At 39.9% G+C, this 23,454-nt stretch overlaps 1 protein-coding gene across 11 annotated transcripts in view; it reads left to right on the top strand.

Moving 5' to 3' along the window:
- The window catches only part of CARMIL1 (capping protein regulator and myosin 1 linker 1), a 351,508-nt gene that overhangs the window by 199,022 nt on the left and 129,032 nt on the right, over positions 1-23,454 (top strand). For all 11 annotated transcript variants that reach the window (XM_017505212.2, XM_037730170.1, XM_037730172.1 and 8 more), the window contains 6 exons: positions 7-101; positions 8,577-8,663; positions 15,502-15,605; positions 19,120-19,197; positions 19,333-19,409; positions 22,672-22,776. In XM_017505212.2, the coding sequence (XP_017360701.1) occupies positions 7-101; positions 8,577-8,663; positions 15,502-15,605; positions 19,120-19,197; positions 19,333-19,409; positions 22,672-22,776 (546 nt within the window). The remainder of the gene's footprint in view (positions 1-6; positions 102-8,576; positions 8,664-15,501; positions 15,606-19,119; positions 19,198-19,332; positions 19,410-22,671; positions 22,777-23,454) is intronic.

Here is a 23,454-nt window from a genome sequence, read left to right on the forward strand (position 1 = left end):
ATGCAGAGATTTTGCACAAAAACTGGCCAGTGCTCTAGCGCATAACCCCAACTCAGGACTCCACACGATTAACCTTGCTGGCAACCCCCTGGAGGACAGAGGTACTGCAGAGTTCTCATTATCATTGATGCCAGAATTGTAAGAGGATTAGAGGGTTTTAATTTAGCCATGCCTGAAGAGTAGTCTCAAGCTAAGTGGTAATGATAAGTGCTGTTGATGTTTCTTCTGGCTTCCAGTTCTTTCCACCCTTTCTTATAAATACTTATGTTAAAATTGTATGATCTGCTTAACCTTTTTTGAAGTGAAACAAAAGGATAAGAAAATATTATTTTGTATATATTTTATTAGTTATATATTCCTGCATAACAAATTGCCACATACTCAGCAGCTTAAAATGATACAAATTTATTCTCTCATAGTGTCCTTGGCTCAGGAATCTGCGTTCAGGTTAGCTGGGCTCTGCGCTCTGGGTCTCTCTCTCAAGGCAAAGCAAGTTGTCAGCAGGGGCTGTGCTCTCATCTGTGACCTGGGGTTCCCTTAAGTTTACTGGTTGTTGGTGGAATTAATTTCCCTGGAGCTATAGGCTCAAGGCCCCCAATTTCTTGCTAGCTGCCAGTGGGTACCATTCCCAGCTCCTGGAGGCTGTGCTTCTAGAAGGGTCCTTGCCATGTGACCCCCTTATCTCACAACATAGCAGTTTGCTTTGTATCTGAGGCCAGCTGGAGCACATCTCTCTGATGCTTTAGTGTCTTTTAAACAGTTCACCTGACTAGATCAGGCCCACCCATGACAATTTCCCTGTTTTTCATGAACTCAGAGTCAAGTGATTAGTAACCTAATCATGGCAGGGCTATCCCATTACTGTTGACCCTTGAACAACACAGGAGTGAGGGGCACTGACCCCAAGCAATCAAAAATCCACATGTAATTTTTGACTCCCTCAAAACTTAATTTACTAATAGCATTGTTGACTGGAAGCCTTGCCAATAACCAGTTGACTAACAGGTATTTTGTATGTTATATGTATCTATCATATGTTGTATTCTTAAAGTAAGCTAAAGAAAATAAAATTTTATTAAGAAAACCATAAGAAAGAGAAAAAAATATATCGTATGCATTAAGTGGAAGTAGATCATCATAAAGGTCTTTATCTTGGTCATCTTCACATTGACTAGGCTGAGGAGGAGGAGGAGGAGGAAGGAAAGGAGGCCTTCATGCTCTCTCAGCATTGGCAGAGGCGGAGAAACATCTACACAGAAGTGGACCAGTGCAGTTGCAACCTGCGTTGTTCAAGAGTCAACAGTATATTTACTGCTCCCCACCCCCATGTTCAAGGAAATTACACAGGGCGGATATACCAGGGGCTGAGAATCTTGGGGACTATCTCAGAATTCTCTGTACCACTATTATATTTTAATATTTAACAAGATTTGAGTGTTAGAATAGGGAGAGGATGGAGGACTAGAGTTCACGAAGAGTCAGAAAGTTTTATTAAAAGTGTTTGGGTAGAGAGAGGAGTCAGTAGGTTTAGAAAGGGAAACTCGAAAATTTGAATTCTTAGTAGAACATTGATGGGCAAGGTTTAGGAACGAATTGGTTTATCTCTGGTGGGACTATTTTGTTTTCATTTTCTGTTGCAAACATTTCCAGGTTTATTGAATAAGGCCTTTCACCTTTCAGTGTTATACTTGATGAGCATTAATTATTAAACTGAGCTGAAGATACTGATACAGATGTTCAGGTTTTCTTTTTGTCTTTAATGTGGTCATTATTCCGGGCTGAAAAAGTTAGCTAAGTTGTATTCAAGCAAAAATCTCCAGGGTAACTTGTCACCATGTAAAGAAGTGAATCTACAGGAAGGTTGAGACTCAGTTAGAAAACTAGATCACACAAAAAACACCCTTATTTAATAAGCCAAAGCCGAAATTAATGGATGAATAGTAGTTTCTTTAAGGTATACTCAATTGTTAGGAAAAACAAATGTTCTCCATTAGTCAGATACTACAGAGAGGTGAATGTGACAAAGAAGAAATGATGGAGATCACAGTATTATAGACAGGAGGGCTATTTTGGTTTTGTGTTTTAAGATGGGAGAGAATCGATCATATTTACTGACTGACTGGAGGAATCTCTGTAGCGGGACGTAGTTGTTTGAGGAAGGTTCTTAAGCAAATGAAATCCAAAGGTCAGATGGACCAGGAAGGGGACACTTCTCTGTGTTTAGGGAAATGCAAATTAAAACCACAGTGAGGTACCATTTCATAAGCAGGAGTGTGGCAATAATCAAAATAAGTCTTGAAAAGGGTGTGAGGAAATGGCAACTCCCACGTTGCTGGTGAGAGTGTTAAATGGTTCAACCACCTGCAAAACCAGTTAGACAGTTTCTTAGAAAGTTAAATCTGCCGCATAACCCAGCAATTCCACTCCTGGGTATATCACCCAAGAGGAAGGAGACTTATACCCACACAGAGACTTTTATCCACAAATGAGACTTACATCCAACTAATTTGTTGCAGCACTTGTTCTAACAGGCAAAAAGTAGAAACAACCCAAATGTTGGTCAGTGGAGAGTGGTTCCGTTCATAAATGTCGTATAGATAATATGTACACTGGAATACTACTTAAAATAAAAGAGAATGGAGCTCTAACTCATGTGTCCACACGGATAAATCTCAGAAACACTGTTATGCGAAAGACGCCCCACCTAAAAGACCACACGTTGTTTGGGGGTGGGAAGGGGAAGAAGGAATTGGAGGCCCCTTGTTTTCTGTCTCGTTGTTTACTTCGTGTTCTCTGAGGTGCAGCCACGTTGGACTCCTTGTCACCGCAGCTGCAGTTTCTTCTGTCTTGCCCTCACTTTGGAGCTCCTGTGCAAGCTTCCATACAGCACTAACTTCCTTCCACTCACATGGCAACTAGAGGTGGACGTTCCTTCCCCGCCGCTTCGGCAGCTTGCTTCCTCTCATCCTCACTCCCTGGCTTTCTGTCTCCCCTTCCCTCTTTCCTAAGATGCACAGCATCTAATGTTAGACTTTGTCCACAATCCAAAAGTATTTTCTTTAAATTGAATTTGCTTTTATTTAATCTTAATTCTCTTGTATAGTTTTGTTATTTGCACTTGAAAGTTATGGTAAAGTTTATCGAGATTCCTTTTGTGTCCGGTGAGACCATGTGTTCAAAGATGGTGTTTGCCTGCTTTTTCCCTCTGCTTTCCTGCTTCTGAGACCTGACTTTGTGTCTTTTCATGTAGCTGCAGCCCATTTACCAGCATTGTCATCAGGAGTCACTCCAAGGATAGCCTTGAATGCTCCTGCCAGCTCTCCAGTGTGGTTTCTGCTCACATACCCTCAAATTTTGACATCCTGAAAATATGTTCACAGGCCAACACTTCTCATTTCTGCCCCTTGTACATTCATTCATTGCTGTGTTTGCCAGTGCCTACAGACAACTGCCAGCATTTGTACCTCCCAGCTTTCTTTACTCTTTGGGATAAGCCTCCTGAACACAAATTCTTTATTGTTTTTTTTTTTTCATTCAGGCTAAATACCTAAAGATGATTGGTAGCTTTTCTGCTCATGGATGGAAATTCCAGAAGAAATCTAATTGAGTGTAAAATATTTATTGATATTTCAGTCTCGAGAAAACTTTTAGTAATTTTTGTTCCCGAGCTTTTCAGTGATGGTGTTTTGTGTTTGAAACTAATACAAAGGGTAAAGAAGGCGTCTGTAATTGAGTTAGACAGTATGTAAAAAGACCAAGCTGGGGACTGTTATTTGTAAGAAAGCTCCAAGAAATTCAAGGGGCCGGGTGCAGAGGCTCACACCTGTAATCCCAGCTTTTTGGGAGGCTGAGAAGGGCGAATCACCTGCGGTCAGGAGATTGAGACCATCCTGCCCAATATGCTGAAACCCCATCTCTACTAAAAATACAAAAATTAGCTGGGCATGGTGGCACGTGCCTGTAATTCCAGCTACTCGGAAGAATGAGGCAGGAGAACTGCTTGAACTGGGGAGTCGGAGGTCGCAGTGAGCCAAGATCCTGCCACTGCACTTCAGCCTGGGTGACAGAGACTCCACCTAAAAAAAAAAAGAGGGAAGGGAGATAAGATCTTAACAGTTAAGTGGCCAAGAATTCTGAGGAATTTAAACAGCAAATGGAATGTGGTTTTGTACCTAAACCTTAGGCTCAGGGACATATTTGGACACTTTGAAAGAGTTTATGATATGAATGTTGATGCAAGAGATCTCTTATTTTCACATCTGTGTAGTGGACAGGCCTGCAGCCTTCTGACTGTTGAGGAGCTTGTGGTAAAGGAGGCTGGAGTATGACTTAGTAAGCAGAGGTATAATGTGAGCGATGCTTCAAATGCTGGATGCCCTCCTGCTCTCCTTCTGCAGGAGCCACACAAGATGAACAGACCACACACGTGCACAAGCTGGCTTGTCCTCGTTGCAAAGCCATGTCTGTTCACCAGCTTGCTCTTGGTCTTCATCTGACACACTGTTTTTCAGGCTGTGGGTCACGACCTGTTAGCTGACCATGAAGTCAGTTTGGTATTCATGACAAGCATTGTTTTTTTTAAAGCAGTGGAATAGAAAATGTCAGAGTGCATTGTTTAGGGGAAAGTTTGGTTTTAGTTTTCTAATACTAATAAAAGTGTGTACATTTATGCTTTACCCCTCTAAGCATTACAGATTCTATGTTCTGTTCTTCCTAGTCATCCGCCCCAATTACCTTAGTTTTTATGATTTCAGTCTTTTCAGAAATGTCTGTCCTCACTTCATCTCCTCGAATTTTTTGTTTGTTTTTTTGAGAGAACGTCTCTCTCTGTTGCCCAGACTGGAGTATAGTGGTGCAGTAACGGCTCACTGCAACCTCCATTTCCTGGGCTCAAGCCATCCTCCCCCCTCAGCCTCCCAAGTAGCTGGATCACAGGTGTGCACTACCACACCTGGCTAAGTTTTAAATTTCTTTTGTAGTGACGTGGTTATACTTCGTTCCCAGGCTCCTCCCATCACTTTATTTCAGATTTGATTATTTCATTGACAGACGATTTAGAATCCCAGCTCTAGTGTTTTTTGTTGACCTGAAATATGCTGATATTTTTTCCCAGCTCTTTGGTGGTGGCTCTCATTTGATCTTCTAAGTAAGACGAGAGATATAGATTCTAGGATTGCTGCTTACTTTTCTTGGTGTTTTATATCTTTCATGTCTCTCAGTGTATATTAGTGAGTTCTGGAGTCAAAATACATGGGTTTAATTCCATCCGGGCTTCACAGCTTTCTAGCTAAGTGACCTTGGGCAAATTACCGCCTCCTCTATACTTTAGCTTCTTTGTCTTAAAAATAGTTAGTAATAGTACCTACCAAGTAAGAATATTCTAAAGATTGAGATAATTGATATTTTTGTGGTTAAACAGGTAAAGTAATATTTTTAAATGGCATCGATTTAGATGTTAGGGCATTCAAAAGTCAGATGTGTTGACTCGATTTTTTCCAGTACCCCTATATTGTTTTTATTTATTTATTTATTGACATGGAGTTTCACTCTTGTTGCCCAAGCTGGAGTGCAATGGGGCGATCTCGGCTCGTCTCCTGGGTTCAAACGATTCTCCTGTCTCAGCCTCCTGAGTAGCTGGGATTACAGGCATCCACCACCACGCCCGGCTAATTTTGTATTTTTTAGTAGAGACAGGGTTTCTCCATGTTGGCCAGGCTGGTCTCAAACTCCCAACCTCAGGTGATCCACCCACCTCAGCCTCCCACAGTGCTGGGATTACAGACATGAGTCATGGCGCCCAGCCTCCCTGTATTCTTATGTTCTTGATTCGAAGTCTTTTTCTCTTGGCCTTATTTTTGAAATGGAAATACTTCTTTTGCTTTTCTTCGTGGGGAGATTTTTTAGTAATAAATTTGTTTCCTTGAATAGATAGCAAACTACTGAGATTATTTACCTCTCCTTAAATTAGTTTTGGTCTATCATGTTTTTTTTATAAGGGATTTGTTTCTTTCTATTAAAATGATAGTTTTTTGACTTACCGACTTGTTTATACCCTCCAATTATAATACAGTGCCTGTAGGATCTTTACAAAGATAAAGATCCTGTTTTCATTTGATTTTGACATTTTGATCTCTCTCTCTCCCTCTCATTTATTTATTTTACCAGTCTTGCTGGAGTAAGTATTTTGTTAGTATTTTTAAAGAACCAACTTTGTTAAAATTTACTTATTTTTACAGCTGCTATTTATTTAATTGAATTCTTCTCTTTATTTTTTTCCTTCCTTCTGTTTACAGAGGTGAGTGAGGATTAATTTGCTATTTTTGGAGATGGATACTTAGGTAATTATTTTCCAGTTTTTCATCTTTTTAAAAATTTTTTTCCAGTAGTAGTGATTTCTCTCCAGGCGTGGCTGTAGTTAGATCCCCAAATTTTTAATACTATAGTTTTTAGTTTTAACTCAAAATAAAAATATTTTTAAAATTCCCATTGTGGTTTTTTTTTTTTTTTTCCCTGAACTCTTGCTATTTAGAAATACATGGCTTAAGTTATTTGGGGATTTTCTAATTATCTTACTGCTATAATTTCTGTTTGAACTGTTGTAGTGGTAGCAGAGAACATACTGATAATCTGTGTATGAATTCGTAGTACTAAGGAACATTTTATTATTTGTTGAGGCTTGCTTTATGGCTCAGTATATGATCCCTTTTGGAAAATATTCAGTGTATGCTTTGAAGAAATGTATTTTATAGTTACTGGGTAGAGCGTTTTAAATATATCAATCATTTTTTTTTCATTGTGCTCTTGATATTCTCTGTATCTTTACTAACTTTTTCTGTTCATTTCTTAGCTACTAATAGAAGTGTGTTAGAAAACTTCCATCAGTATATTTGTGTGTGTATTTGTGTAATATATGTATTTTCCTTTTGTTACTGTCAGATTTACTTTATTTTCAGATGATGTTAATCAGAACATAGATTTAGAGTAATTGTATCTTGTTAATGAAATCTTCCCTTTATCTTTAGTCATGCTCTAAAATTTAAATTGTCTTATTGCAGCTACATCAGATGTCTTTTGCTTAGCATTTGTAGCATATCTTTTTTCATGTTTTTATGTTCACTTCTGAATACATATATCTATAGGTGAATCCATTGAAAACATTAGATATTTTTATTCAAATAAACATCTTTGACTTGTATTTGAGTCTATATATTTTTTAAATGATATAAATAAGTTTTAATTAAATATTCATATTTAATAGATGTATATTTAATGTAATCATTGAAATATTTGGGTTGAAATCTGTATTTTTCTTTGTTTCCATTTTTTTCTTTGTCCCTTTTTCCCTCTCTTTTTTGTCTTTTGGATTAAGTTTGAACAGTTTTTCGATCTTCCTACCTCCTGCCATCGACTTGTTAGTAACTTTTTTTTTTTTTTTTTTACTAGAATATATCAGCTAAATATCAAGGCTCCCTTTTCTTGTAATTTACAAAATGGATTAGCATAGTCAAGTCTCTGGAAAGACTCAAATAAAAACCTGTTTAACATGATTGAATCCAGTGATTTTCAAACTTCTTTGACTGTGGAAACACACTGGGGAAATAGAGGCTCCCAGAACACCCACTATTCTTGGGAGACACCCACATAGAGGCTTAGTCAAGCTGCATGACTTCCATGTTGTTTCTTCCAAGTTGTGATTAGATTTGTTGATAATTTGGGTTACATAATAGGGCAGCAACCAGGGCAGTAATTTCTTATTGCTCACTGAAGCTTGAGAATTAGTCTAAGGGAACAGAAATTAATATTGTTTAAGGAGCCTTCTCAAGAACATGCCCCTGGGGAAATGTTGACTAGTCTACAGCAGGAGGTCAGTTGAAGGACCTGTATGAAGGGCATACTTTTGTGTATTATTTCCTCCCAAAAAACAGTCTGTGCTCATTGCAGTCCTTGGGTGAGTGAGCTAGTGTTCCCAATCTCCCACTCTGGCCATTAAATTTAGAAGATACCAGATTTTAAATATTGTAACGTCCTGGTGACTTATACAAAGTTAAAAAATCTAACTTTAAGAAGTTAAAACATGCTCTGTAGCTCTGTATGAGGTTGTTAGCTGTAAGCCAATTAAGTATAGGCATCCATCTACCATTATCAGAATAGTTAATATACTCTATTCTTCTTGACAATAATTAAATAGCATACATCTGCTCATCTAGAAGAGAGATCAACTCATTAAGACAGAGGTTAAAAAGAAAAGGGGTTAACAATTATCCTTTCCAAGAGGATTTGCATTTTAAATAGAACTATGAGAAAAAAGAGTGACACTTGGCTCCAAGAAAAATATCTCCAATGGAAAAGTTTCAGATATTATACGCTTAATAAAACAATCTTCGCCTTCTCTTACCCTGTAGGTAGGACAGAAAGAAAAGGGGTTTTTGTGGTAAATGGTTAGAAAACAGAGTCTGATGTTAGAAGGAAAAATATGATATCTTCAGTCAGAATTAAAATTAAGTTTTCATGCATTGTAAAAAATGCAGTTCTGAGAACCTGAAGATTCTAATAATCTCTTTTTTTTCCTTTCTCAGGTGTGTCCTCTTTAAGTATTCAATTTGCCAAACTCCCAAAGGGATTAAAGCATTTAAATTTATCTAAAACCTCATTATCACCTAAAGGTACAGTATTTCTTATTTACCTAACAGTGTTTCTGAAATATTTCTGCTGCACCTTCTACCTTAGTTAGAATTATTTGTTCTGTACTTACATTTAAAAATACATGCATTGCATTACTCTAGCATTGCTCTGGCAGATGAAGACGTTATGTAATTCAGTTTCTCATGCTCTGAAGTGCAGTGCTTTCAGGGGAGAGAATAATTTTGATATGTACATCTGGTCAGGGAGCACTCCCCTGGCTGCCTGTACCCTCCTGCCTCACATTTCTAGGTGCACCTGGTTGTGTTTCTCTTGGTTCAACAAGTTGGACTTTCTAACTGTCAGATAGACTGTCTGCTCTACAGAAAACTGTTGGCCTAACTGCGGGGCACCACTCCTTCTATCTCTGTCTTTATACATTTCCTTATCTTTTCCCCAGATCAATTCCTAACCTCACTCACCTTCATTTTTTCCACTTACTCATCAAATCCTGTTGATTCTATAATAATTCTGCCACGCAGCGCCTCAGCGATCGTATTAGAAATTACCCTGTATTCATTGTACTTTGTACGTCGCCACGTTTTCCCTGCATGCCTGAAAAACAATTTATCCCCGAATATTCTCTTGAACTCCTGACTTCAGGTGTTGCGCCCGCCTTGGCCTCCAAAGTGCTTGGATTACAGGCGTGAGCCACCAGGCCCAGCCTTTACCCCCAAATATTCTCACAGAGCTTCAGTTTGTTCTGGTAAAACTGTGTATCTGTGATAAACTCTGCTGTGTTCCCTGTTCCCAAGACCACAACAGAATCAATGACCCTTCCCTTTGTATTACTTCAACATCACGTATGTAACATTATTGTATAAATATTGTGTGTTTCTTGCTACACTGGGGCTCTTGTGGCCTGTGCTTCTCTCATCTTTCTATCTGCAGCACCTGGCACCTGCCTGCACTACCATTTAACAAAAGTTTCTTGAACCTCTTGCCATTTCTTAAGAAAGTCACTGTGTTTTGGAAGCTGCCTGCGTAGTGGTTGGGAGTGTCAGCTCTGTAGTCAGATTGCCTAAGGTTGAATGCTGACCTTATTTATCAACATGCTTTTGTTCCCAGGTGCCTCGTTTATAGGACAGAAATAGCAGTATCTTATTTCTGCACAGGTAGTTAGGGTTAAATGTTTTAATAGATATGCAGTATGGTTTCTGTCACAAAGTGGCTAATAAATGCTAGCAGCCACTGTCACGTCACCCCCACCCGCACCAGCACCACTGCCATCACCATCATCATTAGCATCATCCGAGCTGTCTTATGTCTTTCTATGCCTCAGTTTCTACCTGGAGCAACCTCAGTGTCTGCACCTGGAATGTCTGCTGGATTACTGTGCATCCTATGAGATTCAACTTCTAGTTCTCTCTCTCTTTTTTTTTTTGGAGACAGGGTCTCACTTTGTCACTCAGACTGGAGTACAGTGGTACAGTCTTGGCTCCGTGCAGCTTCTACCTCTTGGGCTCAGGCGATCCTCCTGCCTCAGCCCCCAAGTAGCTGGGACCACAGGCGTGCGCCACCACACCCAGTTAATTTTTGTATTTTTTTGTAGAGACAGGGTTTCGCTATGTTCCTGGGCTGATCTTGAGCTCCTGAGCTCAAGCGATCTGCCTGCCTCAGCCTCCCAAAGTGCTAGGATTACAGGCATGAGCCACTACACCCAGCCGTTTCTGTCTTACTCACTCTTTGAAGCCTTCTCAAACAACCCACCTCACCATATCTTGAATAACTAGATGCTCCTTTCTCTGTGCTCCATAGCTCTTTGTAAATTCCTCTTAGTGTGGGTCCATTGCATTTGATTGTCCCTTAGCCTGTACATCTCTGGACAGTAAGGGCTTCGCCTTGTTCATTGCTGTGTCCTGGCACTTCTTAGTGTTTCACTGAATGTGCCTTGGATAAATGAATGAAGCAAAGTCATCCCTTGATGATTGTATATCCATGCTATCATACATTATTCTGGATATGCAGTTAAATTAAGAATGGTTTGAAATTGGAATTAGTTCCATAAGTCCCATGATTTTATGTGCACACATTTATACACACATATTTAAGATTAAGCCATGAAAATAAATTACCAAAGGGATTTCCCCAGGAGTCAGTGTTTTCAGATCTAGTGCCTGAAGCCATCTAAAGATCCTACAGCTAAGTTTAACTCCTTTACGTTATCACTGTTCCACTTCAGCAAATCCATTTTATAGAAACCCTTTTGTGATAATTACCGTTGTAGTACACATTTATGGTAAAGATTTAGAAGGTGCTAAAAAGTGTAAATTAGAAGGCAAACCCCCTCTGAATCCCCTTGTTCCTTAGTCATTTGTGTTTCTTTTAGAGAAATCACTAAGTTTATATCTTTTGTTAGTGTTCTATTTGTAGTGTTAATCTTTTAAAAAAATTTATATGACTTCTATACATATTTAAGGCATTTTCTTTATTTATTGTGTGCTCCATAGGTCTAATTTAAGTCTTTTATAAGACAGAGCTGGTTTTTAAAAGCCTGATTATATGAATTGCATCTGTAATTCTAGCCACTCAGGAGGCTGAGGTGGGAAAATGCTTGATCCCAGGAGTTTTAGGCTGCAGTGAGCTGTGACAGTGCCACTGCACTCCAGCCTGGGTGACAGAGCGAGAACCTCTTTGGCAAACAAAACAAAAAAACCTGATTTATATTAATAATCCTTGATCATATTTATTTTAATTCATTTGTTCATTACTATATAACAAACAAAAGGATGGAGTGATCATTTATCCTTTTGAGGGCAAACTTGGTTCTGAGGACCCTCAGTGCCACCTTTTCTTGATGCCCCTGTCCGTTTAGTATGGTAGCAGTGGGGAGGTCCCATGGGCACAGCCGGACTTCTCCATCCACCTCCTTATGGCAAGGACAACCCCACATTGCCTGTACCCTTTACAGATAAGGGTCCTCTCATTTATCTCTTACCTGCAATAAAATATGTTTATGTTAAAATATGTGTTTTGAGAATTAGCATTGTTTTATAACATGACTTGAAATTTTTATTTTATTTTTTATTTTGACAGGTGCTTGCTCTGTTGCTCAGGCTGGAGTGCAGCTGCAGTATCTTGGCTCACTGCAATCTCTGCCTCACAGGCTCAAGCAATTCTCTTGCCTCAGCCTCCTGAGTAGCTGGGATTACAGGCTCCCCATACCACACCCAGCTAATTTTTCTATTTTTAGTAGAGAAGAGGTTTGTATTTTTAGTTGAGAGGAATTCCTCACCTCAGGTGATCCACCTGCCTCAGCCTCCCAAAGTGCCTGGGATTATAGGCGTGAGCCCCCACTCCCAGCCTGAAGAATTTCAAATTGCCCTAAGACAAAGATATCTTGAAATGTTTATTTTTTTTTTAATCAACTTCTTGATATTACTTTACATAGGATCTGAAAGGGTCACAGATTTAAAATGACTTGAATTACATTGCAGTGTTAAGCTTCTGCTGAATTTGACTAGCATTTATATTCATGGATGGATAATTCAAGACAGATTAAAAAAAAAAAATCTCCCCATGACATCGCCACTGCCTCCAAATACCCTTTCTTTATCTCAGCTGTTAGCTAACTGATAGTTTTCTGGATTTCTAGCAAATGTCCTGCTGGTCGCCAGATTATGTCAAGGCAGAGCCATCTGGTACCACCTTTTTCCAGCTGTAAACACTGCAATAATAAGAGAGAATGGTCAAAATCACTAGACGGAATCAAGAAAGGCGTGTAAATGTGTTTAGTTAGGGCTGTGCGAGCCTTATTTATTTATTTATTTATTTATTTATTTATTTATTTATTTATTTATTTTAGATCTGTACTTGTGTAATTCTCCACTCTTCATGGGCTTATTAACGCAGGCCTCATGTGAACATGGGCTCAGGGGGCAGGAGAGGAAATCCTTCGTGCTGTTTCAGTAGCGTGAGGCTGAGCTGATAACGTGATTCTCTGGTCTGTTCAGAGGTTGGACAGCGGCCAAGTGCCCACACTTGTCAAGGAGCATTTTGCTGTCGGGACTAATCTAGCCTTCTAATTTTGGAATTTATTAGTTTTGTTATACCTCACTAAGGAAATGATTTTACAAATGATTTCTTTTGTGTTTTTTTTTTTTTTTTTTGAGACGGAGTTTCGCTCTTGTTACCCAGGCTGGAGTGCAATGGCGCGATCTCGGCTCACCGCAACCTCCGCCTCCTGGGTTCAGGCAATTCTCCTGCCTCAGCCTCCTGAGTAGCTGGGATTACAGGCACGCGCCACCATGCCCAGCTAATGTTTTGTATTTTTAGTAGAGACGGGGTTTCACCATGTTGACCAGGATGGTCTCGATCTCTTGACCTCGTGATCCACCCGCCTCGGCCTCCCAAAGTGCTGGGATTACAGGCTTGAGCCACCGCGCCCGGCTACAAATGATTTCTTGGTGAGAATCTGGCATTGGTGATATGTTTTGGACTCAGTTGTCCCATTGAGAAATACATTAATACTAATCTCAGGACAAACTAAAGGAAGTTGGTTGTTTAAACAGTTACAGAAAATAACCTCCAGAAAACAACCTTTTTTAATATGCCACTGTATGTTCCTTTTATGTAACACAATTAATCAAATCTCCTCCTCTACTGCCTGCTCCTTTTCTCGCCCCATTGATAGTTTTTGCCTCACTGGATGGTGATTATTCAGCTGTCTCTGTCTTGCACTCCACTGGTCTTCAGCGAGTCAGATGGTATCTCTGAAGACCCTGCCTGGTACACAGTAGGCTTTCAGTAAATGTTTATTGAAATGAGTATTCCTTGGGTAGCACTGACTTTTCATAATTTTGGAATATATTAGTTTTGTTATACTTCACTAAGGAAACGATTTTACAAATGATTTTCTTGATGAGAATCCTTGCAGTCCTTGCAGATCTGAGGACTTTGGTTTACAAATTGATATTCCTCCACCAGTGATTCTTAGTGAATAATGTAGGATATGGAGTTTTTCCCTAACGGTCTTTGTGATTTTTGAGGGTAAAAAAATGACCTTATTTATATTTATCTCCTAATCCCCAGCATTTTGTTAGCATTTAGTAAATGGTAAGTTGACAGCCAAGAAGTTCTTTGCACTTAAATATTTTGTATTCAAAGTCTCAGTCTCCTGTGTACCCACCCAAATGTGCACTCACCCTTGAGAAATGGCTCAGTAGCCTTTATCAGGCACACACTAGAATCAGTTGATTATAACTCTGAAGCTGGAGAAGAAGACAATGGCCCCTTTATCACTCCTACACTGAACGTTCTAAGCTCACAGCAGGGAGGTGCTCCAGTGGGAGATTGCATCTGCCCCCCACAGCTCTTGTAGTGTCCTGCTGCCATGACCAGAGCTGGCTCTTACTGGCAGACTTGACCTTGGCCCCTCTTCTCCATGAAGGGTCTGCCCAAGCGTGGAGGGGAAAGAAAACCTTTTCCTGATTCTCTTTCGAGTAGTAGACTTACTTTAGTCTCAGTTTGATACGTTGGGATTTTTGAAAAATTTGCTGAGAAATAAGAAAAAATAATTTCTAAAAGTATACCCAATTTAGAAATAACCGTATTTCTGTGATGTGTAATTTGGAACCGTGGACTCTTGGCAGACACATGAGGAGTTCTGCTACCTCTTACATTCCCCTCGTGCTAAGAAAAATCATCCGTGCTGTGGTGAGTGAGTGAGTCTCAGGGACTGATTAGATACTTCTGGGCTCCCATTTTATAGTGACATACCTCAAAGAGCTCCTGTTACCTTCTGAAAAGAAGTGGCCCCCTAGACAGCCGTGGCCAGCGGGCTTGTCAACCGTTAGCCACCTACGAGAGAACTTAGTTCTCTCCACACAGAATAAGCAGCCGCACAGCCACTCTTCGTTTTCTGAGGTGGATTTGTCAGCTTAGTTCAGTTTATGTTAACTTGAGCCATCTATGTGTGTAAAGAGTATAGAGTGTTAAAAATACATTTTCCTTATGATTGCATCTTAGATGGTGTACAGATAGCTCCTCATTCTTTGTGAAATCCATTTTAATTCAGATTTTTTCCTTGAATATAATACATTTAAGAAGAGCTGTATACTTGTCTTTTTAACTTCCCAATACTTTAAATAGCCTACATTATCTGAATTCAGACATGCATTGTTTAAACACCGTGTACGAAGTCAAGAATCACCTGGCAGCATTAAGAGAAAGATAAACAAAGGGCCGGGCGCGGTGGCTCAAGCCTGTAATCCCAGCACTTTGGGAGGCCGAGGCGGGTGGATCACGAGGTCAAGAGATCGAGACCATCCTGGTCAACATGGTGAAACCCCGTCTCTACTAAAACTACAAAAAATTGGCTGGGCCTGGTGGCGCGTGCCTGTAATCCCAGCTACTCAGGAGGCTGAGGCAGGAGAATTGCCTGAACCCAGGAGGCGGAGGTTGCGGTGAGCCGAGATCGCGCCATTGCACTCCAGCCTGGGTAAAAAGAGTGAAACTCCGTCTCAAAAAAAAAAAAAAAAAGTAAAAGAGAAAGATAAACATTGCCAGTTAGATCACTTTCATCGTTCTTAGGCTTCAGGTTAAAATCCTTTCTGTCCTTGGACACCTCAGAAGATGTGGAGCAAAGGGAAGCCCATTCATTACTTCTTCTGATTCAGTGAGGGGTTTTGCCTTTGACCAACCTGCTCTTCCTAAGGGTGTGTCAAAAGGAGACACAGCCGTAGCACCGTCTTTCGGGGACGGTGCTTATGGTTAGCCCGAGTCCTGCAGTTTGATTGGACTGCTGGGCCATTTATAGCAACAGAAGCCTCGTATTTTGTTTCCTGGAGTGGAAGCTGAGCCTGGATTTTCTTGCTGTTGCAGGGGTGAACAGCCTTTCTCAGTCACTCAGTGCCAATCCATTGACCGCCTCTACCCTCGTCCACCTCGACCTCTCAGGGAACGTCCTTCGTGGAGATGACCTCTCAGTAAGTTCTCCTTTCTTTGCTCCATCATTGAAGGCCTGTGTTTAGTAAGCCTGGAATAATTCTAAACATGACTTTGCAGCACATTTCCCTGCTTCTCTCTTTAGCATTGCACCTTCGAATCATTTATTTATGACTTAGAAAGCGTTTTACTGAAAATTCCAGAGGCTCCTTAATTAAATGTCATATATCACCACAGTTATTTTTTTTTTCTCATTTAATGATGCTGAAGTTTAGAGTTTTTTGGAAGTAATGCTGCTGAAGAATTTTTTTTTTTCTTTATTTGAAAATATTAGCTTACAGGGGCTGGATGTGGTGGCTTATGTCTGAAATACCAGCACTTTGGGAGGTGGATCACAAGGTCAGGAGATCGAGACCAGCCTGGCTAATATGGTGAAAACCCTATGTCTACTAATACAAGAAATAGCCAGACGTGGTGGCAGGCACCTGTAGTCCCAGCTACTAAGGAGGCTGAGGCAGGAGAGGCACTTGAACCAGGGAGATGGAAATTGCACTGAGCCCAGATCATGCCACTGCACTCCAGCCTAGGTGACGGAGCGAGACTCCCATCTCAAAAAAATAAAAAACAGAAAACATTAGCTTACAGGTTTAAATTGTTTGGTAAGGAAAATTAGGAGGATGAACTGAAGTTTCTCATTATTGTTACTGGGAAGATTCATGGTTGTTTTTGTAGTTTACAATTGAAAGGGGATATTGGGATAAGCCTGAGTCCTCGTCTATTCCGTCTATTCCGTGAATAAAATAGGGAGAAGAGTGGTCTGCATATAACCTGGAGCCGTGTCGTCAGAGTTTGAGTGTGAAGGCAAAAATGATTCCCTCAATTATAATAAGATTTTTAATGTAACTGAATCAATAATGTAATATTTGGCAGATCTTTGACACAGTGGATCAGGCACGATCTCATTTCCATGTGTGGCAAATGGTCCCCTCTGGTCACCAAGGTAGAATTTAGAAGAAATATTTCTTTAACAACAGGTCTACAGTCAGCAGCCATCTTTGGAGGGCCTCAGTTTGCATTCCACAGCTTTGCCACAGGGCTAGAAAACACTGTGAAATTTATTCTTGTTTCTCATGTTTTAGTTTACCTGTAAGGCAGGGAATTCGAATGAAGCCCCCCTTATTTTTCCTTTTCCTCTCCCTTGCACTTAACATTATTTAAATAATACTTGATTCCTGATGTGCCATGATTTTTTTTCAACCCGTTTTTCAGTTGCAGGTGTTACCTTCACTGACGGTTCATAAATCTGTTGTCTCCCAAGATAACACAGGGAGGCCAGTGTGAAACCACTAAAATAATACTGTGGCAAAGTAGAAGAAGAGAGGGATGGATAAAAGGAGAAGCTGAAGATTAATAAGACTTAGCTAGGAAGATTAATAGTCACCTAAGACCACAAAATAGCTCAAGATTTCTATTTCTGGCCAGGGTGGGTCCTGTTGTAGCTTGCTCCTGGGGGGTGGCACCATGAGGCTTGAGTGAGAGTAGGCAGGAGAGGCGAAAGTTCTAGGAGCCTGGCGGCAGGTGCAGGGGCTCACCTGACTGTGCCCTCAGGAAAAGCAGTCTAGCAGGGCCTGGCCTCTTTGGAGGAGTGTGGCCAAATAGTCTTGTCACCATTTTATGGTGATAAGAGCTCCCCCAGCTGGTGGTTGGGAGCAAAGCCACACTAAACTTAAAAGTCTCTTGAGAATTTTTCCAGGCAAAGAGGCAGAGGATCTTCAAGTGAGAGCAAAATGACTTTTCTGAATCAGAAATTTTCATAACAAAATCTATTCTATGGCTGGGCACAGTGGCTCACACCTAGAATTCTAGCACTTTTGGAGGCTAAGGCAGGTGGATTGCTGGAGTGCTGGAGTTTGTGACCAGCCTGGACAGCATGGTGAAACGCTGTCTCTAAAAAACACAAAAATTAGCCGAGCGTGGTGTCACACACCTGTAGTCCCAGCTGCTCAGGAGGCTGAGGCAGGAGAATTGCCTGAACCCGGGAGGCGGAGGTTGCGGTGAGCCGAGATCGCGCCATTGCACTCCAGCCTGGGTAACGAGTGAAACTCCAATGTGCTGAGCATGGTGTCACACACCTGTAGTCCCAGCTACTCAGGAGGTTGAGGCAGGAGGATGGCTTGAGCCTGAGAGGCAGAGGTTGCGGTGAGCTGAGATCACACTGATGCAGACCCTGTCTTCTTCTTCTTCTTCTTTTTTTTTTTTTTCTCTTTTTGAGACAGAGTTTTGCACTTGTTGCCCAGGCTGAAGTGCAGTGATGGTATTTCAGCTTACTGCAACCTCTGCCTCCTGGATTCAAGCAATTCTCCTGCTTCAGCCTCCTGAGTAGCTGGAATGACAGGCGCCCGCCACCACACCCAGCTAATTTTTTGTATTTTCAGTAGAGGTGGCATTTCTCCATGTTGGCCAGGCCAGTCTTGAACTCCTGACCTCAGGTGACCCAACCACCTTGGCCTCCCAAAGTATAGGGATTATAGGCGTGAGCTACCGCACCCGGCCAACCTTGTCTTTAAAAAAATCAATAAATAATAAAAATAAAAGTCATTCTATGTGTATGACTGTTTTAAAGTATTTATAGGCTATCATTTTGGCTCTTCTGAATTCTTTGATAGGATTCTTTTGAAGCACCATGTAGCCAAAGTGCTACACATAGTGAATGTTAGCAAGGACAGACTAAGTATAAACTTGTTGGTTTTCGCAAGTATTCGGTGGCATCTAGTGAAGCAGAGAAGAATTTAAGCTGTTTGCCTGGCGGCAGGGAGCTTGGACTCAGTTTGTTATGGATGGGCCCTGGCAGTTGCTACACATGCAGGGTAATTCCAGAATAACATGTTCTTTGATGTTCAGCGTCTCAGTTAAGCTAATGTGTTGATCGGTTTCATTATTTTGATCACCTTGAATGAGAGGATTGGGGAAGTTTAGGCATTGTGACCCCCTGAAACCTGAAGTTTTTTAGCTATTAGTGCGATTTTTTAAAAAAAAGCACTCATATTGCCACCAAGCCATTCTTGTTAGCTTTGAGAAGTAACTAAGGGTAGAAAAATCATTATGTTGGACAGAAAAGAGGACAGCCTGAGACCATCCTATGGTTCAAATTCAAATTCGTAGTTCTGTGAACACTTTTAAAAGTGATTAGCATTTTGTTAGAGTGACTGTAGTTCAGGTGGTATTTTAATCTCAGGAGTTAAAATTAATTAGCACTGTTGTAAAATTGTATAATAAAAATTGAGCTAATCAGGAAAATGAAGTCATGTGTCACAAAAAGGAGGTTTGGTTTTCAAGATTCTATTTGACCTTTTTTACTCAAACATAATTTTAACTATTCTTGGGATTTTCACTGTCAGGGAAGATAATGGAATGACAGAAAATTCTGGTAATCCTCTTGGGAAGAGCAGAGAATGATCTGAGAAATTCTGGCAAAGTCCATTTAAAACATTAACTTGCGTTGTATATATATGTGTGTTTCTAGAATCCTAACATTTCTCTTTTATTTTTTTGAAGCACATGTACAATTTTTTGGCCCAGCCAAATGCCATTGCTCATCTGGATTTATCCAATACAGAATGTTCCCTGGACATGGTAAATTTTTTAAAAAAATTATTGCTCTGAGGGTTCTCAGAAGAGCTGTTTAGATGGGATATAGGGGACCTCTAATAAAATACTCGTTTGGACCTAGAATTATTTAAAAATGAGAGTGCTGTATTTCTTTTTCAGGTCTGTGGAGCTCTTCTCCGTGGATGCCTTCAATATTTAGCTGTGCTCAATCTGTCCAGAACCATCTTCTCTCACCGGTATAGATTCGTTTTTGCTCTCACTGTCATCTAGAAGTATCTTTTTCTGAGAAAAAGTTGTAGTGATAAGGAAAATGGAGTGATAAAAGGTGAATACTGCACATGAACGAAGCCGGCCTCAAGCATTATTGATGAATATTAGGCCTTGAACGTTCAAGTTTTTGTTTTATCATTTTAAATGTAGGTTAGGGTTCTTATGAATACTTCCAGCCTGCCTACATGAAGTATTTCTCATGTGTGGTCAGGCACTCTGTCTTAATATGGGAAAGACCCTTTTAGAAACTTTTATAGGTATTTCACATGGATGAGCTTGGAAGCCTAAACTACTTTTGGAGAGCAGAGAGCATAGTTGTCTCAAAGCTCATGTGTTTCATTTGTAGAAGTAATTGAGGATCAGGTGAACACTTCTCTAATACACTCCTCACTATAATTGTTTGCAGAATAAGGCCGTAGATTTGAAGCAGCAAGGATTCACAAATAGTAGCAACTTCGAATGAAGAGAGACTATAGTGGAATTATCAGAGGAATTATGAAAAGTCCATAGATTATATGGGTACGGAATCTGGGACCATCTAAAGAATTAATACAGTTCAACACTTAGCATTTATGATTATGACCATACGTTATAAATAACATTTTAGTTATACATTTTTTTTTTTTTTTTGAGACGGAGTTTCGCTCTTGTTACCCACGCTGGAGTGCAATGGCGTGATCTCGGCTCACCGCAACCTCCGCCTCCTGGGTTCAGGCAATTCTCCTGCCTCAGCCTCCTGAGTAGCTGGGATTACAGGCATGTGCCACCATGCCCAGCTAATTTTTGTATTTTTAGTAGAGACGGGGTTTTACCATGTTGACCAGGATGGTCTCGATCTCTTGACCTCGTGATCCACCCGCCTCGGCCTCCCAAAGTGCTGGGATTACAGGCTTGAGCCACCGCGCCCGGCCTATACATTTTTTAATAACATGCAGTATTGCTTAATATTAGAAATATTTTTATCTTAATTAGTTTTTAAAGGCCTTGTATATTTAAAAGGGCAACCCTCACTTATTTGGAAAATTTAGTTTTGTGGCATGCTTTATTCCATAATTGTGCCTTACAAATCAATTATTTTGTATCTCAAATTTTTTTTATTACTTCAATAGAGATTAAATCTTTACAGTAGCAGAGATATGCCACAAATACCTCCGTAGATTAAGGCTAGGGAGTGTGAAGTCTGAAAATATAGTGGTGGGAAAAGTTGAATTTTCCATGATACCTTTATTTTGGGGAACATTTGAGAATATTAATTGAAACCTAGTCAACTCATATATTTGAAGGCAGCTTACAAAGCCATGCTTTGGTGGAGCAGTAATTGACTGGGGAACTGGGTTACAAGATGAAAGCACAGACTATAAAGGTTTTTGTATAATCAGCACTTTGAGTTCACAATACTGTGAATTCTGTGATGACTGGTCTTTAGTAGAGCTGTTAAGCTTATAGAAGAGAATTGCACTAACAAATTATCTTACCTTCCACATGAAAGGTTGTGATTAAACTGTTTAATACCTAGTATCTTACCTAGATATAGTTGTAGAAAGCCCTTAGTAATTTTGTTGAAATCACTGCATTTACATTGAGGTGTGGATTGTCAGCCAGGCTATTCATTCTTTTATTCATAGATAATTTCATAAGTGTGTCCATCAGGGTAACTTAGATTGTTCCACAGTAGCAGTGACCCCTTTTCCCCAATGTCCATGGCTTTCAGCAACAGTGGTTTTGTGACATGTCCATTGTGTGCTGGTATATAACCTTCACTCCGGGAGGCAGAGCAGCCTCTATCTAGAACATTCACAGTCATATAGCAGAGAAAAAGAGATCATGGCAGTGCATATACTGGCTCCCAAGGCTTTTCTCTGGAAGTCATACACATCATTTCTGCTCGTGTCGCCCTGGCTAAAGACAGTCACATGGCCAAGCCTACTGTCCATGGCGTGAGGAAGCATCATTCTTTAAAAAGGGGCAGTGAATACTAGGAAACATTGGAAGAGTCAACACTGAGACAGAATAACAGGAGGAGAAATATATTTAGAGTAAGTTAACAGTATTTTCTCAGCAAAAAGTGAACAGGAATGTACAAGCTTAATTTGTTGCACTACATGGAATCAGAGTTGTTTGAGATGTCTTATATCACACAGTCTACCAGAATTCTCTTTCCTCTTATTTTTCATCTTCTCAGATAGAAATTTTAGTTGTTTTGACTTTTCTTCTCAAATAGCCTTCAATTGTCCTGTTTTAAAACATTTTTAAAAATATGCCAAATATTGACAGATTTTTCCAGATCTCTGTACATTAAATATTATTGAATATTATGTGGTTGAGCTAAAGCACTAGGATGCCCTCTGCTCTGAGATTCCATGAGTCCCTCCATAGAATATGAATAACGATCATTACGTGAGTGTTTGCTTCACTTCAGCCTAAGTGCTTCACATATGCTGACTTATTCAATCGTTTCATCATTTCTGTTAGGTAGAGCAGAATACGCAAAGTGTTCGGATTCCATCTCGGACTCTTGAATACTGTAATTCTCAAACCGTTATCATATAGTGTTGATGCTGCCTTATTATTGAGCCGTATGATTTGGTCCACATACTTTCCTCTGTAATAGCAAGGGGACGTGTTCAGAGGTTATAGCCATTTCATTTTGTAGTTTTGTCTTTAACTGTTCTGATACGTGGCCTGAAATAATTAGGTTTGTGGTATGGACGTAACAGCTGAACAGGCTATTTGTAATGCAGGCTTCATGCCATTTGGACTTTTGTGCTGTTTTAGCTCAACATCACATCACAGCCTTGTTGCATATGAAACCTGCCACATCTAAAAACATCACCAAATGCAGGTATTCATCTCTAGCATTTTGTGCCACCCAGTGGGAAAGTTTTTAAATTGGTGAGAAATAGACGTCTTCTCTGACTTCCTATTTTTAAAAATTCCAAACATGGAGTTTCTTGAAGATCAAGAGGTAAAACACAATGAATTCATTTGCTATGAAGAATAGCAATGAATTGTTTTATGGACTAAATATTTCTTCACCTCACTTAACTGGTTCCTTTAATGATATTGGATTTATGACTTTAGATTTTGGACATTTATTCATTTCTATTTACTTTTAAATTACTACTGAAAATATGACTGATTTGTAGATTTCACAATCAATGATTTCACAGTCAATGAAAATATTTGATGAAGGTGTAACCACTTGTATGACTCTTGTGTTTTTTTCAGGAAAGGAAAAGAAGTACCTCCATCTTTCAAGCAATTTTTTAGTAGTTCTCTGGCTTTGATGCACATCAACCTTTCAGGCACAAAACTGTCTCCTGAGCCCTTAAAGTGAGTGGTTAATTCACTTTCTCCAGAACATTTAAAGTTCAACTTGTTTTCACAAATGTGCTTGAGGGAAGGGAGAAAGATATATAATCCAAAGACAAAAAACACAGATGAGAATGCCTTTTTACTCTGGGACAGAAAAATAAATTAAAATTGTAAAAAATACATTGTGCACTATTGATATTATTGCATCTTCTGAGAAAAAACATCTTTTGGTTTGTGACCTTGGCAGGAGTCACTGATCTACAGAGGTTGTACTCCCAGGTACTTAATATTGCTTTTAACCTCTGTTCATTGAATTTCAGGCATATTTGTGTGCGTGTGTGAGTGTGTGTGTGCGCGCGCACGTGTGTGTGTGTGTGTGTGTTTTAATTAGCATTTACTCTGAATCTTTCTACTAATAGTAATAAACTCTAAACACATTGTATGTATGCAACCAAATGAATTTTCAGCTGCTTTGGTTTCTGAATTACTGAGATTAGTATGGGCTATTTGGCGCTTTTATTTGACAGCCAACTTCTGGGTTAATATCCCTAGTGTAGGTGTAGTGGTGAAGTTAAACTTTTCAGCTAAATTGGGATTTGAGAATAATTTATTAATCTTTTTTTTTTTTTTGAGACGGAGTTTCACTCATGTTACCCAGGCTGGAGTGCAATGGCGCGATCTCGGCTCACTGCAACC

The sequence above is a fragment of the Cebus imitator genome, unplaced genomic scaffold (genome assembly GCF_001604975.1).
Source record: "Cebus imitator isolate Cc_AM_T3 unplaced genomic scaffold, Cebus_imitator-1.0 Scaffold335, whole genome shotgun sequence".
Taxonomy (NCBI): domain Eukaryota; kingdom Metazoa; phylum Chordata; class Mammalia; order Primates; family Cebidae; genus Cebus; species Cebus imitator.